Source organism: Carassius auratus, chromosome 30, assembly GCF_003368295.1.
Source record: "Carassius auratus strain Wakin chromosome 30, ASM336829v1, whole genome shotgun sequence".
Lineage (NCBI taxonomy): Eukaryota > Metazoa > Chordata > Actinopteri > Cypriniformes > Cyprinidae > Carassius > Carassius auratus.
In genome coordinates, this window is record NC_039272.1 from 16,472,123 (window position 1) to 16,491,776 (window position 19,654).

The 19,654-nt window shown below is 37.1% G+C and overlaps 3 protein-coding genes across 7 annotated transcripts; 2 read left to right on the forward strand and 1 right to left on the reverse strand.

Annotated features, from left to right (window-relative positions):
• Positions 1-935: 935 nt before the first annotated feature.
• Positions 936-3,557, reverse strand: LOC113049416 (coiled-coil domain-containing protein 117-like). The gene is made up of 6 exons (XM_026211754.1): positions 3,411-3,557; positions 2,719-2,931; positions 2,574-2,621; positions 2,233-2,499; positions 1,953-2,099; positions 936-1,656 (listed from the first exon to the last, which is right to left on the reverse strand). Exons 2-6 carry the CDS (start codon positions 2,850-2,852, stop codon positions 1,407-1,409), a joined length of 846 nt encoding a protein of 281 aa, XP_026067539.1. The 5' UTR covers positions 2,853-2,931; positions 3,411-3,557; the 3' UTR covers positions 936-1,406.
• A 175-nt stretch (positions 3,558-3,732) lies between these two features.
• Positions 3,733-7,753, forward strand: LOC113049414 (transcobalamin-2-like). Its single transcript, XM_026211752.1, has 10 exons — positions 3,733-3,875; positions 4,058-4,115; positions 4,993-5,176; positions 5,369-5,538; positions 5,874-6,026; positions 6,355-6,527; positions 6,603-6,777; positions 6,973-7,153; positions 7,316-7,434; positions 7,565-7,753. The coding sequence occupies exons 1-10, from the start codon at positions 3,873-3,875 to the stop codon at positions 7,624-7,626; spliced, it is 1,278 nt and encodes a 425-aa protein (XP_026067537.1). The 5' UTR covers positions 3,733-3,872; the 3' UTR covers positions 7,627-7,753.
• A 329-nt stretch (positions 7,754-8,082) lies between these two features.
• rabl6b (RAB, member RAS oncogene family-like 6b) lies at positions 8,083-19,369 on the forward strand. Of its 5 annotated transcripts, none has more exons than XM_026211748.1 (17): positions 8,083-8,334; positions 9,259-9,679; positions 9,946-10,080; positions 10,784-10,831; positions 11,235-11,264; positions 11,589-11,641; positions 11,773-11,867; positions 11,978-12,118; positions 13,565-13,670; positions 13,917-14,020; positions 14,615-15,000; positions 15,642-15,807; positions 16,114-16,302; positions 16,464-16,797; positions 16,900-17,083; positions 17,771-17,826; positions 17,906-19,369. In XM_026211748.1, the coding sequence occupies exons 2-17, from the start codon at positions 9,547-9,549 to the stop codon at positions 18,095-18,097; spliced, it is 2,352 nt and encodes a 783-aa protein (XP_026067533.1). In that variant the 5' UTR covers positions 8,083-8,334; positions 9,259-9,546; the 3' UTR covers positions 18,098-19,369. The 5 variants fall into 5 exon arrangements, with proteins under 5 accessions (XP_026067533.1, XP_026067534.1, XP_026067531.1 ...); XM_026211749.1 differs by lacking the exon at positions 8,083-8,334 and adding an exon at positions 8,481-8,758 and having other exon boundaries at positions 11,776-11,867; XM_026211746.1 differs by lacking the exon at positions 8,083-8,334 and adding an exon at positions 8,483-8,758.
• Positions 19,370-19,654: the final 285 nt, after the last annotated feature.

The following is a 19,654-nucleotide window of genomic DNA, read 5'->3' on the forward strand; positions in this document are numbered from 1 at the left end:
GGAAGCTACAAGAATACTTTTTATGCACAAGGAAAACAATTCTCTTCCATTTCATGCTCTGCCGCACGTTCATGAGAGTTACCACGATGCATGTAAGGTCTTACGGGTTTGGAACATTAGGGTGAGTAATTAATGATAGAATTTTTATTTTTGTGTGAACTATCCCTTTAATACTACCTCTGCGAAGCTCAGAAGCAGTGAACTTTGATACAAAATTAATTATTCTTGATCTTAGAATTGTGATTGAGTTTACTGTGAAATAATGAACAGATGTAGTGTGTAGCTAACAGTATTTACAAATGGTAATTTAACTGTTAATTGTTTTCTTATGTGTTTTTTTTTTACGAATTATTATTGTAATTGGACAACATAACTCAAAGCAGACAATTCATGATTTTGAATGAATGTTTTTTTCTGCATAAAGAAAAACAAGCAGAGAAGTATAATTCCAAACTGATTTTATTTAAAAACAAATCTGTCAGTGTGGGATATAGTCAATATTTAAAAAATGTTATATTTTGACATTTGGCAAAATGTATAAATTGCAAAAAGGTCAAACAAAATGTTTAAACAATCATTCTAGGCCAATGTTTAAACCACAGGCAAAATGGATTTGCAGCTTATTTTACTGTCGTTTAATAATTGCAGCCAGTTCTTCAGCTGAAAAACAGAACCAGGTTATATGAACAACTGAAATCAATAGGTTTTAATTTGTATACCCATGCATCTCCAACAACAATCATATTTCTGTTGTGTAGATAGTTAAACCGTTTATAAAGATTAATGATGCTGTCTCTGTCTGTCCCATTCAAGAGCACATGGTGACACTTCAAAAATCAAGTACACATTAATTTAATCAAAGCCATCAATCGTCACTTTCCAGAATCTAAGGAATCTAAAAAAAAAAAAAAACAAAAAAAAAAAACACATGACACTGAAATACTACTAACTGCCTAAAGAAAAACCTACAATATTTTGCATTGTTAACCAGTAATGTGTTTGAATATTCACAGCTTTCAACAGCAAACGGAGTGGATGTGAAATTGCAACTGCACATTCAACCAATGTACCACTTACCCTTTTACATTTATGCATAAGACAGACGCTTTTATGCACAGCAACTTGCAGTGCATTCAGACTATACATTTTTGTCATGTGTGTTCCCTGGGAATTGAACCCACAACCTTTTGCACTGCTAACGCAATGCTCTACCACTGAGCCACAGGAATATTTAGTCTAGTGCAAATATGGTCCCATCTACAAAAGCAGCAGGTTAAAACAGATCTCATATGAGCATTTGTGAATTGCTCATTTTCTCCCTTTATGGTAATTCCTTGTTTGCACTGATAAAGTTCAAAGCTTTTTTTCACACACATGATGCTAAGGGTTTTGGTAAAGATTTCCTTCTATAACTCCATGTCTTCCTCTCCAGAGTTGAGGAGCGCAGGAATGCTGAACAGCTGGCTGAAAGTCTGCTCAGTGGGTGCTGTGAACTGGGGTTGGGGTGGGGGGCTGCTGATAGGTGGCACTGGGGTGGGTGTCTGTCTGCTCACTGCCAACTGCTTGCGCTGCTGTTTCTGTAAAGAGTGCTTCAGCCTCTGGGTGAGAGGGTCCTCTGGGGGGCGCCACAACACCAATTCCATACAGGAGCAGCTCCTGCAGAGGTGAATGAAGAAGACCTTGCTAAGCTAGATTTTTTTTACAATGAGCTCAGTTTGGTGTCGAGAAGATTTTTCAAGTTGTTCATGTTTTTGAAAAAGTAGGCTGCATTTGCATGATCAAAAATACATTAAAACAGTCATGTGAAATATTATTATAAAATACATTTTGTATTGATATAGCTGTGGTTTACATTTTTTTATTTTCACATGATCTATTAGAAATCATTCTAATATAATGATTTTTTGCTCAATAAACATTTCAGGATGCCTAGATGAAAATAAGATACGCACAATGACTGCGCTACTGTTTGGGGTAGAATGTCACCAATCCCCCGCTGTAGCCCCTCTCTTAAGCTGTCGGACATCACCAGTACTGGTCTGCGCTGAGCCGGTTCCACATCAAGTTCTTCTTCATCACTATCATCCTCCAAAGTTATCCTGTACCAAACACACATGATACATCAGGAAGACTGCCTATAAAAAAATACAGTTTTTAAAATCTTTCAGACATCTCATTTCTGAACAATGACTATACAAACAAAAGCAGAGATACACTTCATTTCTGTCTCACCGGTCTTCTATCTCCTGCAGTCTCTTCTGAGTGGCCTCTACCTCCATGCTTGAGCCTTCTGTGGAAACTCTGGGTAGTGGAGACGGAGTGGATGTAAAGGGCAGACACATTTCTTCTGTCCTGGTTTCAGTGTGCAGTTGAACCTGGCTGTTCTCAGAAGGTGAAGAGGCGAGAGTCTCCACAGACCATATTTGGCTCACTTTAGGACTTGGATACCCATGCGCTCCTTCCTCTCCCATCAGCTTTTGACGTTTAGGACTGCAGCTTCTGTAAAGGAAATGGGTCATAAAAAAGCCACTGCAGCATAGAGCAAATCTCATGAGTGGACATAGTTTACTCACTCTTTATCTGTCCTTCTCCTCTGTTTCCTCATGCATCTTCTATCCCAGCTTTTAAGATGAAAAATGCACAGACAGCGAAGATGAGCAGTCTTCACTTTATAGCATAAATGAGCATTGTGTAAAAGCACAAGACCATTATACTTACGTATTTGGCATATATCCCCCTGTGAGATGACTCAAGTCTCGGATTGTGGCAAAATCAGGGTTACTAAAAGGAGCGAGGGGGGGGAATGTGATGAACTCCAGCTCGCTGCTTCCAGACCTGGTGCTCTGCATCATCCTCCAGCCGAAGATGGGCTGAAAACAACCAGACTAAACAGCAACTATTCGCACTGCGTGACTGCAGCAGTAGAAGAATCTGGAAAACAGACAAATGAATAAATCAATGGCTCGAGACGTTCAGTACAACATTACTTGAGAATTAATACAAAGGCAAACTCAAAGATTTAATATTTACCTACAAAAAAGATTTGTACATAAATGATAAATATCTAAATAATGAATGGCTATTGTTTTAAGTAGGACAAAACTTTCATTTACAGGTGTGAGTTGGAGTTCTAGATGTAATAAGATAACTAGTAGCTAATTCATTCCTAACTTGGTAATTTCATATTTTCCTCCACAGTAGGCCATTACATTGTAACGCTCTGATTTTCTTTTTAGTTTGATTTTAATTATATTTAATAATTCTCCATTTAGAAATATTTTGGTTCTCTGGATAAGAATAACTCAAATAGATCGCTGGCTGCAGTTTGAAACGTCCTCCAGTCATACGCCCCACCACAACATGCACAACAAAACACAATCTGTTCTTCCATTACAAACACAAACACTTACCTTTCAAACGCACCCACAAAAGCGGAAAGCCAAATTTGCTTGAAATGTGGAAAAGTGTCTCAAGACAACTGGCATGAGAAGTTGCACGAGCCTAGATTTTAAGACGCTTTTCTAGAACAGTGAAAGTGAACTGGGCTTCACGGGATTTGTAGTTCGTTGGTTTTGTAGTTCTTTAACCGGAAGTGCGCTAAAATGACCGTAAACAAACTCACGTTTGGGATAAAAGAGGCGAAATGTTCTTGTTGTGAAACATTAAACAAAACCAAAAAAATAAACAAATATATAAATTCAAAAGAAAACAATTCAGAACAGATTTAGATTTAGAGCACAGGTCGATAATAAGTTGAAAAATTACAAACTCTGTAGATGAGTAACTAACTCCGCCTCTACTGCCATAACGTGTTATTAGACAGTTAGCTCATTTTTAACTGGATTCAACAGGATACCTATCTTGGTCTTAAAATGGTAAGAACCACTACCACTTTCTAAGCACATTGACTAAATTTGCGTTAGTATGATACAGTATGTTTAAGCTCAAAACTCATTAGAAGTTAGAAATTAGTTAACTGCTAGCAATAAATAAATAAAAATAATAATATTCTGTTTTAATAACAAATTTCACCATTTGTCTGTATTGTCATTTTCAGATTACTCTTGTCATTGTGAGTGCACTGCTACTAACGCTGGCTGTTGGAAAACCTTGTGGTAAGATTCAGTGCACCATTAATTTTTCTTTTCCCTCCTATTTTTCCCCCTTTTATTTTTTATTTATGTGATTTAGATTTTTAGTCTTCATTTAGTCATGTGGTGGGGTAATGACAGAAATCTCGTCATTGCTGTAGAAATAGGGCAAGTGTAAGGCGGAATACCTTTACTTTAAAATTACTGTAAAAGTTAACAGTACCATAGTATAAATTATGTACATAAAAGTTTATTTGGTATATAAAAAGATACTGAATCATTACCATATATAGATATTATTCAGTTATTTTAAATGAAAGATTGTCACAGAAATACGATATGTCCAAAAGAATATTAGTCTTTTGGTGTCATTTATTTATTTATTTTTATTGCAGGTTTAGATGTTTTTCCAAAATGTTTTTATTTATTTTTATTGTTTATCATCTTGTATGGATTTTTTTTTATCCTGTCTACAGTTATAAAGTCTATAAATTATTTATGTGTATATAATAACCTATTATGTACTATGTTGTAACCAATTCATGTAATGCACTATTCTGTAGTCAAATTACTCTACCATATTAATAACATTCTGCATATTCTTACTGAGTCATTTCTGTTTGTCCTGTCAGCAGAAGTTCTGCTCAGAATAATTTCTCTCTGTTCTTTGCCCTCTCTTTTGTGACTGTGACAATTCTGAGACAAAGTGTGTTTTATGGGTTGAATGAGTAGCTGAAAAAGGTCACTGTGACCTGTATTGCTGAGACAGCAGTGAACATAATAAAGCAACTATACAGTGGCACTTTAAAAAAATCAACAGTGGTCAATGAGAACAGTGATGCAACATTTATGACAGTCTGCATTTAATTTTATACTCTGTTTTCTTGCTATCATCTTTCAGCTTCAGATCATGAGGCTCTTCTCCTCTCCTTCAATAAACAGCTGCTGCAGTCAGTGGACACGCAAGAGACTCTACCCAATCCCAGTGTGCACATCGCCCTGCGGCTCTCTACACACCATAATCTAGCTAAAGAGAGTGAACATCTCAACCGCATAAAGGCAGAGTTTCATGATGATATTGAGAAGTATGGAACACATTTAACACCTTTCTCATTAAACTTTAAAACAGCTGTAAATTACTTCAGGAACGACTGTCACTGTAGTGGAAAAGAAATCCAACCTGCTCTGGTTCTGTGGTCATTTATTCTAGAATATTGTTCTATTTCAACTGATTTTGGTTCTGCTTGTATTATACTAGCTTATATATCTTCTTGCAGATCTCTCAGAAATAATGAGTTAGTGGTTGGCCATCTAGCTCTGTACATCTTGGCTTTAAAGTCTTCCTGTCATGACCTGGAGAGTGTACATCTCACTCATAATGAGATGAAGGAGTCTCTCCTCATTCACCTCAAGAAAGAGATGGAGGAAGAAAAACAGAACATTGCATGTAAGGGGACTTTTGTTTTGTAATAGGGTCCGGAAGATTTTTTTAATGTCTCTTATGCTTACCAACAAGACTGAAATACAGTCAAAACAGTGATATGATCAATGTTGAAAACAGTTGCGGTGCTTAATAAATATATATATTTTTTTTAACTAGTACATTTTTACACAAAGTTCAAAATAACAGCATTGATTTGAAATAGGAATCTTTTGTCAAACTCATTTTACTGTATCCTTGCTGAATAAAAGTGTTATTTAATATCCGTATCTACAGGTTTATATGTCATGCATGCATTTTGTTGTACTGTACTTTTTTCATTTTAAAATTCTTTTCTGCAGTCGGTCACCGTCCAAAGACCAACTACTACCAGTACTCTCTGGGCATTCTGGCTCTGTGTGTGAGCGGTGTCAGAGTCAGCACACATGTCAGCCAAAAACTCATCCATGCTGTGGAACACAGACAGTTAAAACACGGAGAGTCCTTATGTGTCGGTGAGCTTAAATCAACTCTTTGTTTTCGTTTTTGGTTTAAAGAAATGGATCACTGTAAATCCAAACCCATGTGACTTACTTTCTTCAGTGTTACACAAAACATTTCCAGTAATTACAATGAATGGAAACTAAAGCCTTCATACTTCAAAAAGGCTGCAAAGTACCATCAAAGTATCCCATATTTCAGATTTTGAAGATTCTGAAGCACACCCAGACAACATTTAAGTGTAATGTCCAGCACAGTTGTGTCTTTAATTTGCATTAAATTTAAGGAAGTTCATTTGTCCTGAGGTCACTAACCAGTATGACTTCCTCCTTCACCCTTCAGACTCACATGCAGTGGCAGGCATGGCCCTGCAGTGTCTAAAAGACGAGGGAATTGCTGTTAAAGATAATGCAGAGCTAGACAGGGCTCTTGCCACCATTAAGCAGAGGCTTCTTGACTCAAAGAGAGCTGATGGTCACATGGGAAATGAGTTCAGTACAGGATTGGCAGTGCAAGTAAGAATAAAGATATTTGGTTAAATAAAAAAGCCTTTTCTGAGTGACAGGTTCTCAATGTTCTCTGTCTTACAGGCCTTGATAGCTATGGGCAGTCAGATGGAGGAATGTGGATCTGCTATGGAGGCTTTAAGGGCAGATCTTAAGAAAGGAACATACCATAACCCTATGGCCATCTCTCAAGTCCTCCCAGCTCTACACCAACGTACTTACCTTCATCTGAAGAGCCAAGAATGCCGCAATGAGAATGGTTTGTACAACCTGCATGCAAGCTCAATTAAGTATTGTCAGCAGAATTGGATTTGCAGTCCTAGGTTTTTATTTTCAATGTTATATATTATATGCAAAAATAGTATATGGTAAGCAGCAAACTAAGTTTTAGTATTTTTTTGTTTCTAACTTTCCCTTTTGATTTTCCATGTGCTCCATGATGTCCCTGCTTTAGACACTCTGACTCTTGATGCGGATTCCCCTGCCGAAGTCCTCCTAAGTCACAGGCAAGTGTCACTCCAGGTGGAGGTTATTAAATCAAGCGGTGCATCGTCTGTGTTTTCCATTCATGTACCCAGGGGCTCCTCGCTTTTTGAAGCCCTCAACCTTCTCCAAGACAAACAAACTGGTTTTACGTGAGTTTTGATTTCTCTGGATGCTTTATTTGCACTATATTGTCAACAATTGTTGTTTGCTTTTCTACTGTATTTACTTTGTTTTCTTTTATTTACTGTATTCTACTGTCTTTTTTTAATTAATTTTGATTAAGAACAACCCTTTTGCCCCATGTATCACAGCTTTAACACAGAGGACAGCCTGTGGGGAGCGTTCCTCAGTGTGGTCAATGAAGAACAAGCACGTCAGACTGATCGTAGATACTGGCATATCTCCTCAGACGGCACTTCTCTGACACAGGGTGAGAGAATTCTACGCTAAATAGGTGTAACAGTGCACTTGTCTATAAAAATTTATTGCATGGTATCTTACGGACTGTTTTTTTATCATCTCAGTCTGTCTTATATTAATAACTGTGCTTTTCTCCTCAGGTATCAAAGACTATAAGATTGATTTAGCTCAAAAAATCACCATTAAGAACACTGGATATTGATTCCCCTGCTGGATGCAAGAGAAGAGATGAATGGGATGACGCCTTAATATTTTTATGAATTCTATGGATATAATTGTGTTTCATTTCATTTTCTTGCCATAAATAACTTTGAAGGTTGCCTCACCGATTGTTGCCTCAGTTTGCCTGACTGTTTTAAGGTTCATGAAAACAAGAATCGTAACATATTAACATTGTCTGTATTTTACATTAGAGATTTAATACACATATATCATTTGAAAATCTAACATTTATTTTTGTGTGATTCTCCAGCTGCTACGAATCTAGATAGACAAATATAAAATAAATATAACCAATATTTTTAAAATGTGTGGCTTCATTAAGACACCATGGAGATAAAAATGTTCACTGTAGCACATGGTTGCATGTAGTTGCATCACAGTAATGGAGATGGGTGAAAACAATGACAAAGCACCGAACATATTTTATCTAATATGAACTAAAACCAGCGGAACACAGGACTTTGGTTTACGTGCTAGACATGGTTATGACCACTAGATGGCCACACAGTACTCCGAAAAGCTTCTTTGTAATGAACCATTTTGTGCTCCAGCTGAGAGGAATGCGTCGCAAAAAATTCGTTTATTTTGTGTATAGCTGTGATATTGCTCTGCTGTTTCAACCTTCAGACTCTGGCCTTACTAACAGAATGTGAAATCAGCCTACAGAAGCAAATTAACTTTTTTTTAGGTAACGGTAACGTTAACTCTTACGCAACACCTGTGTTGTGCATGATTTCTAATGAAAACAAATTAAATAACGTTAAACCGCGTAGAGTTTTTGTTGTACTGTCCAACATCTGTATGCGATATGTGTCATATAACATTCTCTAGATCTTTAGTGAGCCTTGGCTTTTCTATAGACATATATAGGATATTATATGATGTCTATGGGCTTTTCAGCCAAACTTTTATTTTGAAATGCAATCTCCGCGAGTGTAGCTAAACTTACCGCAACGTACTTCACAAATACACAGAGCAACATTTCAATGATTTCAATATTCATAAGGTGTAGAGGATTTAGCATGAGCATACTGCACAGCAAGTCACAAATTTAAGATGTGGAACTTTGGATCCAAGCACTCAGTTGGTCTAGTATAGACGACAATACCACTGTGAGTACAAGAGCATCAAAAATCTGAGAGAAATTCGGTTAGATGTAGAGTTAACGAGTCAGTTCCTCTTTAGCAGGCTAGTGTGTAACGTTACAAGCAGCTGTCAAAAATCTGACTAGACAGCAATCCACAATAGTAGGTTATTTTTTTGTACAATTTGCATTTTTAAAAAGCTATTTTGAAGAAATGCTTTGCATTATAAATATCACAGTCCTTTCAGTTATGGTAGAAATCGTTGTATCAGTTTTGTCTCAAACTTAGCGAGCTGCTTATGGTGTGCCAAAATGTTGTCTAGGTATGTTAGGCAGCTTACTAGGTTTTGAGACACAACCTTTGGCAGCACTGAAAATGTGAGTTACTGCAGAGCTCTGCAGCATATCAATCCACCATGAAAGAGGCTTGTTATATGTCATTTATATGTCTACAGCTGCATGTTTTCATATAATACATTGCAGCTTCATTCAGATTGGTTTACTGTTGTTGTTGTTGTTTTCTTGTAGGTTGTTGAAGCAGAAGCTGATCAGCACTTGAATGAGGGTCTTGTAATGCTAGACTGCAGTAGCTGTGTCCTTTGGAAGAGGATCCTGAGATGAATATATTCTGAGATATATTATGCTGTGCCCAAACAGGACTCATTCACCTCTCAAACGAATGTAGAAATGCTTCATGAGCATTGCAAGAAAACTGTCCACCCACAGACAGATAACCTCGGGACATCATAGAAGCCTATTTAAGAGAAGAATATTCGATATCTATAATATACACCTAAAAGCATAGTTTTGGTCAAGATGTTTTCCGCTCTGAAGAAGCTCGTTGGCTCTGAGCCCACTGGTCAGGTAAAGGACAAGAACATCCCTGCTGGCCTGCAGTCAATGAACCAGAGTCTGCAGAGAAGATTTGCTAAAGGGGTTCAGTACAACAGTAAGTTAAAACCCTCAGGGGAAGTGTGTTATTAATGATAAATAATTAGAACGTGTGAGTTTTTAGATTACTTACTTAATGGTTCTTTGCTTTGCCTTAAATTCTTACCAAGATTTAATCCATAAAAGGCCTACATATTGGACTAAATCATAACACACACAACATGTCACGACAAATCAAGTCTGTGTGGCTGGAGCCCATAGTTACTGTGTGCTAGAGGCAAGATTATTGACGCAAGCTCTAACATGTTATGTGTGTTCTTAAAGTGAAGATAGTTATTCGAGGAGATAGGAACACTGGAAAAAGCACCCTGTGGCATCGGCTGCAGGGTAAGAAGTTCCAGGAAGAGTACATTCCCACTCAGGAGATCCAGGTCACTAGTATTCACTGGAATTACAAAAGTAAGCTTTTTTGAATTTTTTTAACAGGCTTTTGTAGTAAATAAGTGAGTTTTATTTTTATCTAATTAATCATTTGTTTCCATCTATGTATCTTTAATATGTCAAAATAGATTTACATCAAGGTAAATATGCAGTCCGTCAGGTAGAGGATGAGTAGATTTGGTGTACGTCTTTAAATGGCATGCATCAAACATTAGAGGCCTAGCAATTGATCTAGAGTATGTTTTCCCTCTGTATTTACATCCATCTGTAACCTGTTGGCTGTAATTTACTGTGAGGCATCCTGCTTTTGAAAGCGGGCATGGCTGTACTTGTATCCGTATGTTACTTGTGCTCATTGCAAAGCACTTCTGGCAGAGTAAAAATTAAAGGAATAGTTCTCCCAAAAATGAAAATACAGTTTTGCTTCTTCATCAGAACAGGATTTTTAAACAGTTATTTTGGACCCTCATTGTGATACAGCAAGTGATGTAGAGCTAAATTTCTCCAAATGGGTACTAACGAAGAAAATTAATGGTCTGAGGGTATGTTTTTATTTTTGGTGAACTATCCCTTTAAGAAAAAAGTTAACTAGTTGAAAAAAATGTGTATTTGTACTGCGGCTGCTTTAGAAGAATTCTTTCAAAATAAAGGTATTGAAAGTAATGTAAGGAAGCGACCTCAGTTTTTTGGAGCTGCTCAAATTCTTGTCATTTCTCTTCAGCTACTGATGATGTGGTGAAGGTAGAGGTTTGGGATGTGGTGGATAAAGGTGAGTTTCCTCCAGTCTATTTCAAATAAGCATTCAAATCAGGCAACTTTGTAGACATAATTTGCATGTTTATCCTAAAGCTGGAACATATTACAAAAGTTTTGCTCAGTTTTGTAGTCTGGTGGAGTCCGTGCTTCCGTGTTACAAAGTCTGGAATAATGCCTATATTTTCAAAAATCTGTTGAGGTTTTAAAATGAATGTAGTGTGTTTTAGCCTTTATGCGTTTTCTTGTTTATTCCTTTTAATGGCAAGTTTAGTGTACAGGTACTGCATGTCATTGTTTAATTCACATTCCCATCTCATTCTGACGGTCGGTCATTCATGAAGCCATTTTATCCAGCCCTCCTCCATCCCCGATCATATATATATTAATTATATTTTTCTCACTTGCTGTCCAACCAGGCCAAAAAATCCCCCTTCCAGAAGGTGTAGGTGAGAAACTTCAGAGATTGTAGACTTTAGGATGTGACTTGCCTGTGATTGATCCGTTTGTTCTGTTATCTGAGTGCCAACATTTTGTGTTGACTGACTTTTCGCTCGCTGCATTGTGGCAGACAAATGTACATAGTATTAAAAAAAACAGAACATGAAGATACCACAGAACACCATCTACTGCTATTGCCACTAATGTCACTTCCTTTGTGAAAAGGAAGAAGCCACAAAAACAGTGACCTATTTTTGATGCTGTTTTTGAAGTTAGTGAAAAATGTCCAATTTGATGTGTTCTTACAATATTTTGGCTTTGACATTCTCTAGGAAAGGGGAAAAAGAGAGGTGAAACCTTGAAGTTGGAGAACGAACCTCAAGAGGTAAGTCAATAGTCATGATCTATCAGGTTTTTACCGTTTCCCTACTACACTAAACTACTATTCTCAAGACCAATAATAATGCAAAATATACCCTGTGCACCAAATCTCCATATTTGTCTCTGTGCCTTTAGCAGACGGAGAGTGAACTGGCCTTGGATGCTGAGTTTTTGGACGTGTATAAGAACTGCAATGGTGTGATCTTGATGTTTGACATCACCAAGCAGTGGTAAGGGAACAAAGACAATCAGCATGATCTCTAAAGACCACTTCTCCATCATGCAGGATTCGCAACAAACACTTCGTTTTACAAATCTATGCTTTTTCACGATCCAATAGGACTTATAATTACATTCTGCGGGAGTTGCCTAAAGTACCCACTCATGTGCCTGTGTGTGTACTGGGAAATTACCGGGACATGGGAGAACACAGAGTCATTTTGCCTGATGACATCCGTGACTTCATTGCCGGTCTTAACAGGTAAGATCATTGCAGTCAACAAAAATGGCTAAATAGACCTTAGTATACCCTGTCTTAGTATACATTTCTGATCATTTTTAAAACAAATGGTCAGTTTATCCACATAAAAAGTCTCCATAGCCTTTCTTTAAAATAATATTTGACATTTGCCTTCTTATTTAAAACCACTTAGTTTCACTATCCATTCAAATACGTTGCTTATGCTTTATGCATTGTGGTGGGTTAATGATGAATTTAAAGGGGGGGTGAAATGCTATTTCATGCATACTGAGTTTTTTATACTGTAAAAGAGTTGGATTCCCATGCTAAACATGGACAAAGTTTCAAAAATTAAGTTGTACGTTTGAAGTTGTACGGTTTGTCAAAAGTTTCGGAAAGTTTTTTCCGAGTATGGCTCTGTGTGACGTTAGATGGAGCGGAATTTCCTTATATGGGTCCTAAGGGCACTTCTGCCGGAAGAGCGCGCACTCATGTATAGCAGAGCACTGAGAGCACAGACATTCACTGATCAGAGCATCGCAAAATGTCACAAAAGAAGTGTGTTTTTGGTTGCGAGGGCAAGACAAGCCTGCACAGATTACCAAAAAAAAAAAAAAACATTAAGGGACCAGTGGATGGAGTTTATTTTTACAGAGCATCGACGGAGTTGTGCAAGTGTTTTTGTTTGTTCCCTGCATTTCGAAGATGCTTGTTTTACAAACAAGGCCCAGTTTGACGACGGATTTGCACATCGTTTATTTCTTAAGGATAATGCAGTCCCAACAAAAAAGGGTCACGATCGTGTGTTGGAACCGCAGGCGGTGAGTAAAACTGCTTCAAATATCTCTGTGTTGTTAACTTAGCTATCGGCGTAAGCACATCAAGTAAACCTTGTACACCTTTAAAAAAAAAAAAGACGACATAAAGTGGAACTTAGTCATTTTCCAAAACCGCTAAGCAAATATATACAGTTTAATTACATACCACATAGAGACGTCCTGCTGTAGTCGTTGCTGCTGCTGCTCTTGTTCAATTTCAGCCTCGGGATCTGATTCTGGATCATAAATAAACGGCTGAATCTGACTGTTAGACATGGTTTGATTTGGATGATGGTTTTTTTTCCTCACATTAATGTCACAACTTCCAAACGCTCTCAATGCAAAAGCCTACTCGCGCTCGTGATTCTTTAGCTCCGCCCACACGTCACGCCTCCAGCCGGTCGTGTTTTTCCGAAAAAAAATCAGCACAGACTATCTTTCTCTTATGAATATAATAAAAATAAAGACTTTTTGGAGTTATGAAGGATGCAGTACTACTCTATTGGTACTCAAGATTAACAGGAGATTGAGTGAAAATGAGCATTTCACCCCCCCTTTAAGATTATAAATAATGGACTATGTTCACATATTGTTTTTGGATTATACTCAGTGGGCTTTGTTGATGTTTGATGTCTCCATGATTTTGTAGACCCCTTGGCTCCTCTTACATCCATTATGCAGAATCTTCAATGAAGAACGGTTTTGGTTTAAAATACTTGCACCGATTCTTCAACATTCCGTTCTTACAGCTTCAGGTAAGCAGGTTAATTGTCTAGCTTAGAGTGTCTCTTCAAGGCGAATGGTTTATTTAAATCAAACCTCAACCAGCTACCAGACAGCTATCAGTCGTCATTTTTAATTCGTCTATGCTCAATAATATGTCATGAGATCTGACAGAAATCTTTCTCTGCGGGTTTGCCTTTATCTTTGTTCTCATTAGCTTTCATTGAAATGATAGTGAATTAAACTTTAATTTAAATTTCTACTGCCAACTTCCACAGAGAGAGACCCTGTTACGACAGCTAGAGACCAATCAGTTGGACATTGATGCCACGCTAGAGGAGCTAACAGTTCAGCAGGAGACAGAAGACCAGAATTATGAGATGTAAGAACTAAAGAACACCCCACATTAACATCCTATGGTTTCATTTAATCTACTAGACAGCCAAACATTATTCTAAATCAAATATCAGCAACATTCCATGTAAATACAGTTATGCAATTGTTCAAAACTTTGGAGTCAATAAGATTTTTATTTTTAAATAGTACTTCACAATCACACTCATTTTAAGAAATGTTCTAATTATTTTATATTAATTAATTACTGCATAAACCAAAAGTGAGAGTAAATACATTTTATATAAAATACAAAATATTATTTATTTATTTTAAAAAGAAATACTGTTCTTTCAAATGTTCTATTTATTGGAGGAATAAAAGTTTGTCACGGTTTCTAGAAAAATATTAACGTCTTTTGATCAAATAAATGCAGCCTTGGGGAGCATAAGAGACTTCTTTCAAAAACATTCAAAAGAATCTTACCAACCCCAAACATTTGGACAGTAGCAGAAGTTCCTTCACAAAAGTGACATTGTTTGAAATTATGAGAACATCCAAAAGTGCCTATTCTTAGATTTCTGAACTGCAGTCAGTGGCGTCTGACTTTTATGATACAGTAGGTGTCTGTTATAACTTTCAGTTTCCTGGAAATGATAGAGTCTCGTAGTAAAGGCTACAGCTCTCCCGGCCCTGCTAATGGACAGAGCCCCTCCTCAGGCTCGCAGTCTCCCATCGTTCCTCAGAGCGGATGCTCCACCAGCAGCTCTAGCCCCTGTAGCCCCCAGCAGCCTCCCATTCCCTCCCAGACCGTGAAGTCTCCATCCCCCTCTCCATCCCCTCCTCCTCCCCCTCTCTCCTCAACCCAAACGGCTGCGGCCTCTCCCTCCCCTTCCTCTGCTCACCCCGACCCGACGGTCTCTGCTCCAGCTCAGGCGTCTGCCTCTGCTCCTCAAACCCAGAAACGCAGCTTCATCTCCAGGCTCTTTGGCTCCGCTCCCACCCAGGATCCTCCAGAAGTCACCCAGGGTGAGTTTTAGCATGGTGCTTCTAGCTGCAGTGATTGCAAGCTCTCCAACCAACAGCATTTTTGACATTCTCACATTCTTCTTTTATATTATTATTATTATATTGTGCTGTATTAAATATGACAAAACGCTGAAAACAGAAACACTGAGCTTTTATATACAGCTTTTATGTTTTTTTCTCTTCAAATGTTCAGTGTCTCAGTGACTCATTGCTAAAGGACTGTTCTAATGCTATGTAATACAGAAGAGATTTGAAAGCTAAGAGGAATTCACACACACACACACACACACACACAATCTCAAAGGGATTTTTCCCCCGAGCGAGACCCTCAAAGCCGTGAAAAATGGGGAGGATTAGGACTCGTGCACATCATAAGGATGTGTTGTGGATCAATAGAAAATCACAAGACCTTGTGCATTCCTGGGTTATGGAGAGGGTTTTATTAGCTCTTGCACACCACCTAAAGGAGCTAACAGTAGCTATTTAGAAAAAATAAGAATTCACTATATACCTTTTTGTTTTTCGTGCATTACCATTCCTCTTCTTTGGAGTTTTTTTGTAATTGCTGTTGTTTATATATTTTTAGTGCAAGCTGTTTTTGCCCTAGATCATGTGACCTTTTACTTCTTGGATTTCCACAGAGCCAGATTCAGTCTCTGCAGAGGCTCCGTCTACAGTTCAGAGCGTGGATGATTTTGTGCCAGACGAGGGACTAGACAAAAGCTTCTTGGAGGACAGTCTCCCTTCTAACCCAAAATTGGCTATGAACACCCAGCCCTCTGCTGCGGGCGCTGCAGATAGTGACAGGTACATTTATATATAAGGCATTCTTTATAAACTTTTATTATGTGATATGCTATTTAGAGTATACTCTACATTTACTTAGTTTTTTTTTTGTTACAATATAAATCTCTTTATTGGAAATTTTGATCATTTGCAGAATAAAGGTATTCATTCTTTAAAAAAAACAATCTCCCAAACTTTTAACTGGCGGTGTACTCTTACAAGAAAATGAACTTAGCTTGTTGTTTCTTTGTGATTTTCTCTGTGAGACAATATAGCTGATCAGTACAAAATTAGAATTTAAATCCATATTTGTAACATTTATTTTAGTGAAGGGGAAGGAAAAGACGGGAACCCCATGGTCGCTGGTTTCCAGGATGATTTGGACCCTGATGATGCAGAACTTGAACCCAGAGCTTCTATCCCCACTAAAGACTTGGACCTCACTCTCTCCAGTGATGAGGACGCTCCAAAGCCTTCTGTAGCTCAGGATGAAGATCTGAACCCTGGACCTCACCTGTAAGCTTCGAATCCTGACTTTCATTTTTTATCAAATGAAACTATATTTAATGAGTGAGACCTCAATGAAATTCGAATTTTGTGTTGTGGGTATCATTTCTTAAGTTTCCTGAACACAGTCTGGTTTTCATGGTGTTTGTTTATAATATTTGTTTATTCAGGGTGGCTATGGATTCATTATCACTGGAGGACAAACCAAAACCTATCCACAAAGAGCCATTGATCCAGGCGATTGTGATTGTCAGCAGTCAGAACGTAGAGGCTTCCATTCTTAGTCCCACTCCGGTACACATTACACAACCACTGCAGACAGCGTCAGAAGCAGGAGCCCTGTCAGATCTCCCAGCACAGGTCGTTAAACAGAAAGAAAAATCAGCTCAGGTGGAGTCCTCTGACTCAGACCCAGACGAGCCTGTGGCCAAACAGATGCTTTCATTCGTCATGGATGACCCTGACTTTGAGAGTGAGGAGGAAGTCATACAGAAAGTGAATAAGGTAATGTGTTGATGATAATGAGCATTGTAGTTCATGTTTTGGGTGACTTTGTCTGGATGGATAATTTAACCCAAAAGCCCTTTGCCTTCTTGTTTGATCCAGGAATCTTTCACAGTTAGAGATGATATTCCTGACCTCTCGGATGATGACATCACCGCAGCTAAAATTCCTGAGCCCATGAAGCCTACTGTACTCTCCTTTAAAAGCAAGAATGACGGTGACCTCTTTGGTCTAGGAATCGAGGAAAAGCCCATCAAAAGCAAAGACAGCAGTGAGGAACAAGATGGCAAGTCACTTTTTTTGAATGGAGAATATTAGTGATAGACGTTGTATGTTGCATAAAATTTTATATTTGATTAATAATAACTATTATATGAATAATAGATCATTAATATTACATTACATTATACATATTATGTTAACATGATTTAATATTATGTTAAATATACACAATCAAAATTTGGAGTCTTTTGGAGTTTTTTTTTAAATCCGTAAGGATGCAATAAATTGATAAAAAGTGAGAATAAAGTCATTTTTTATGTTACAAAAAATTGTAAAATTATCTTCTATTTCAAATAAATGCTGTTCTTTTTAAATGTTTTATACATCGAAGAATCCTGGGGGGAAAAGAATCACTTTTTCCACAGAAAAAATATTAAGCTGCACTTCTGTTTTCATCTGCACTGAGTGATGATTTCACAGTGCTTTCTGAATGATCATGTGACACTGAAAACTGGAGTAATGGCTGTTGAACATTTAGCTTTGCCATCACACAAATAAATTACATTTTAAAATATATTAAAACAAAACGTTCAATTTAGGTTTCAGTTTAGGTTTTTGCTGTATTTTGGATTAAATAAATGCAGCCTTGGTCAGAATAAGAGACTGTCTGATAGGAAGTCTTACCAAACCCAAACTTTTGAATGTAGTGTGTATTTGCATCAATAAACGTGTGTTACTTTTCTCCTCACAGAAAAAGAAAGCAAACATTCCAAGGAAAAGAAGAAAAAGAAAAAGAGGAGCAAAGAGGTGAAATATATTCGATTACAATCATTCAGAGATGAAATTACAGACTCTTGTTTTATAACTACTTTGTATTTCATCTCAGGATGATGACAAAAGCAGCAAGAAGAAGCACAAACACAAGAAAAAGGAAAGAGATGAGGCAGGTGTGACCGCAGAAGAAAAGGACAAGAGAAAAAGAAAGTCACGAAGCAAGAAAACTGATGATCTTGAAGCTTTTCTGGCTGGAGAAGAAGCCTCAGCGAAAAGAGAGGAGGGCGACTATGAGGAACTGTAACTTTCTCGCGCTCTCTCTCTCTCTCTCTCCCTCTCTCTCTGTGCATTGGTACCACAAGCTTGAAATGTTCTCATCAAAAACCACAAAAACATGCTTTTTCTAGCAGCCCAACATGTGATGATGTGTTGATCTGTCTGACAGGTTACAAAACTGCTTCACACTGGTTTCCATGTGCTACAAACACTTGGCAGTCCATCCACTATCCCTGAAGAGTTTGGGATTTGCCAGCGTAGTTCACACTCTTTGGGCCTTAAACTGCAATAAGTGGAAAAGCCATGCAAAATTGTCACTTGCATGTAATTTGACCTTTGATGTTTTTCGGATTGAAATGAATTTGTCACTCATAAATTTGTGTTTTCTGAATGTTTACATGGTTGCTTTTATATGGTTGCATTTTTGTCATCACATATGTGAACCATTACCACTCTGATACAATGCTTTTCATTATTTTATTGCATTATTAGTTGCCTTGTGTATGTGGATTAGTTGGTGTTTTTGCTCAATAGATGTTCTGAGAGCTTGGCTTTGTGTAGTTTTGCCATGTGCTTGGTGTTTAATTAAATATACTGTATTTCATGGTAGGATTATTTGTTTTTCCAAAATATATCAAGAAAAATATTTTCTAAATATAAAGGAGGCTGTCAGTAAATGCTCTCATGATAGGGGGAAGAGTAGTTACGACATTGCCGATTATTTTCGCAATCTATAAATCAGGAAATGCCTTAAAGGATACTATGGTGCAAATGCAAGACTCAAAAGAGCTCAAATAGACCAGTTAAAAATGTGCGTGTAAAAAACAATGAGATCTTTCTACTGTGTAATTATGCAAAATTGTGTTTAAGGTTTTATTTTTCTGTAATTATGCCATTTTGAATTTTTGCACTCCATCTTTCTTGTCTACTTTACCGTTTTATGATGGTAAATTACAAGAAAATACCTATAATGCATTGTCATTTGAGTTTTATTATGATTATTTTTGGCCTAATATTTGATTAAATCACTATCGATTGAAACTGTGCAGTTGCTTGAAGATTTAAATCTACAAAAATACTATCATATATTTTTTTGTAATGTAACTGGGTTGTTGTTGTTTTTTTAGTGAGGCTATATTACTTTAAGTTTGTTTATTTTTTACTTTCTCTTTCTCTACTAATAATGAAAGAAAGTTAGCAAAGACGCCAGACAATGTTCGACTTGACTTCAGCTTCAAGTCTGATACAGTTTGTGCAATGATAAAAAAAAGGTTGTTATATATGCATTCTTACATCAAAATCATGTTGAATTGTGTGTTCATTGATGCTTTGTTGCATTGACATTTGTTTTTGTTTTTTATATAAAGAAAATTTAATAAGATCAGGCATATTATTTAAAAGAAGAAAGCACACACACATATATATATATATATATAATGTGTATAAGATAAACATTTCACATGAATGACATGCAATAACAATAAGGTAAATTATAAACACCAAATTGTATGTTGATTTACATAACAAATGAAACATAATATTGTCATGCTGCTGTTTTTACTGTGGACATTTTTGTATAAACAAA

What these genes read in the sequence shown, in the direction of transcription:
- LOC113049416 (XM_026211754.1), bottom strand. Translation starts at nt 2,852, where the DNA reads ATGATGCAGAGCACCAGGTCTGGAAGCAGCGAGCTGGAGTTCATCACA. An exon ending in CTGCAGGAGATAGAAGACCG is followed by an intron (nt 2,100 to 2,232) that starts GTGAGACAGAAA and finishes TGTTTGGTACAG; the next exon opens with GATAACTTTGGAGGATGATA. An exon ending in CAAACAGTAGCGCAGTCATT is followed by an intron (nt 1,657 to 1,952) that starts GTGCGTATCTTA and finishes TCACCTCTGCAG; the next exon opens with GAGCTGCTCCTGTATGGAAT.
- LOC113049414 (XM_026211752.1), top strand. An exon ending in GGCTGTTGGAAAACCTTGTG is followed by an intron (nt 4,116 to 4,992) that starts GTAAGATTCAGT and finishes ATCATCTTTCAG; the next exon opens with CTTCAGATCATGAGGCTCTT. An exon ending in AGAAAAACAGAACATTGCAT is followed by an intron (nt 5,539 to 5,873) that starts GTAAGGGGACTT and finishes TCTTTTCTGCAG; the next exon opens with TCGGTCACCGTCCAAAGACC.
- rabl6b (XM_026211748.1), top strand. Translation starts at nt 9,547, where the DNA reads ATGTTTTCCGCTCTGAAGAAGCTCGTTGGCTCTGAGCCCACTGGTCAG. An exon ending in TTTGACATCACCAAGCAGTG is followed by an intron (nt 11,868 to 11,977) that starts GTAAGGGAACAA and finishes ACGATCCAATAG; the next exon opens with GACTTATAATTACATTCTGC. An exon ending in TCCTCCAGAAGTCACCCAGG is followed by an intron (nt 15,001 to 15,641) that starts GTGAGTTTTAGC and finishes GGATTTCCACAG; the next exon opens with AGCCAGATTCAGTCTCTGCA.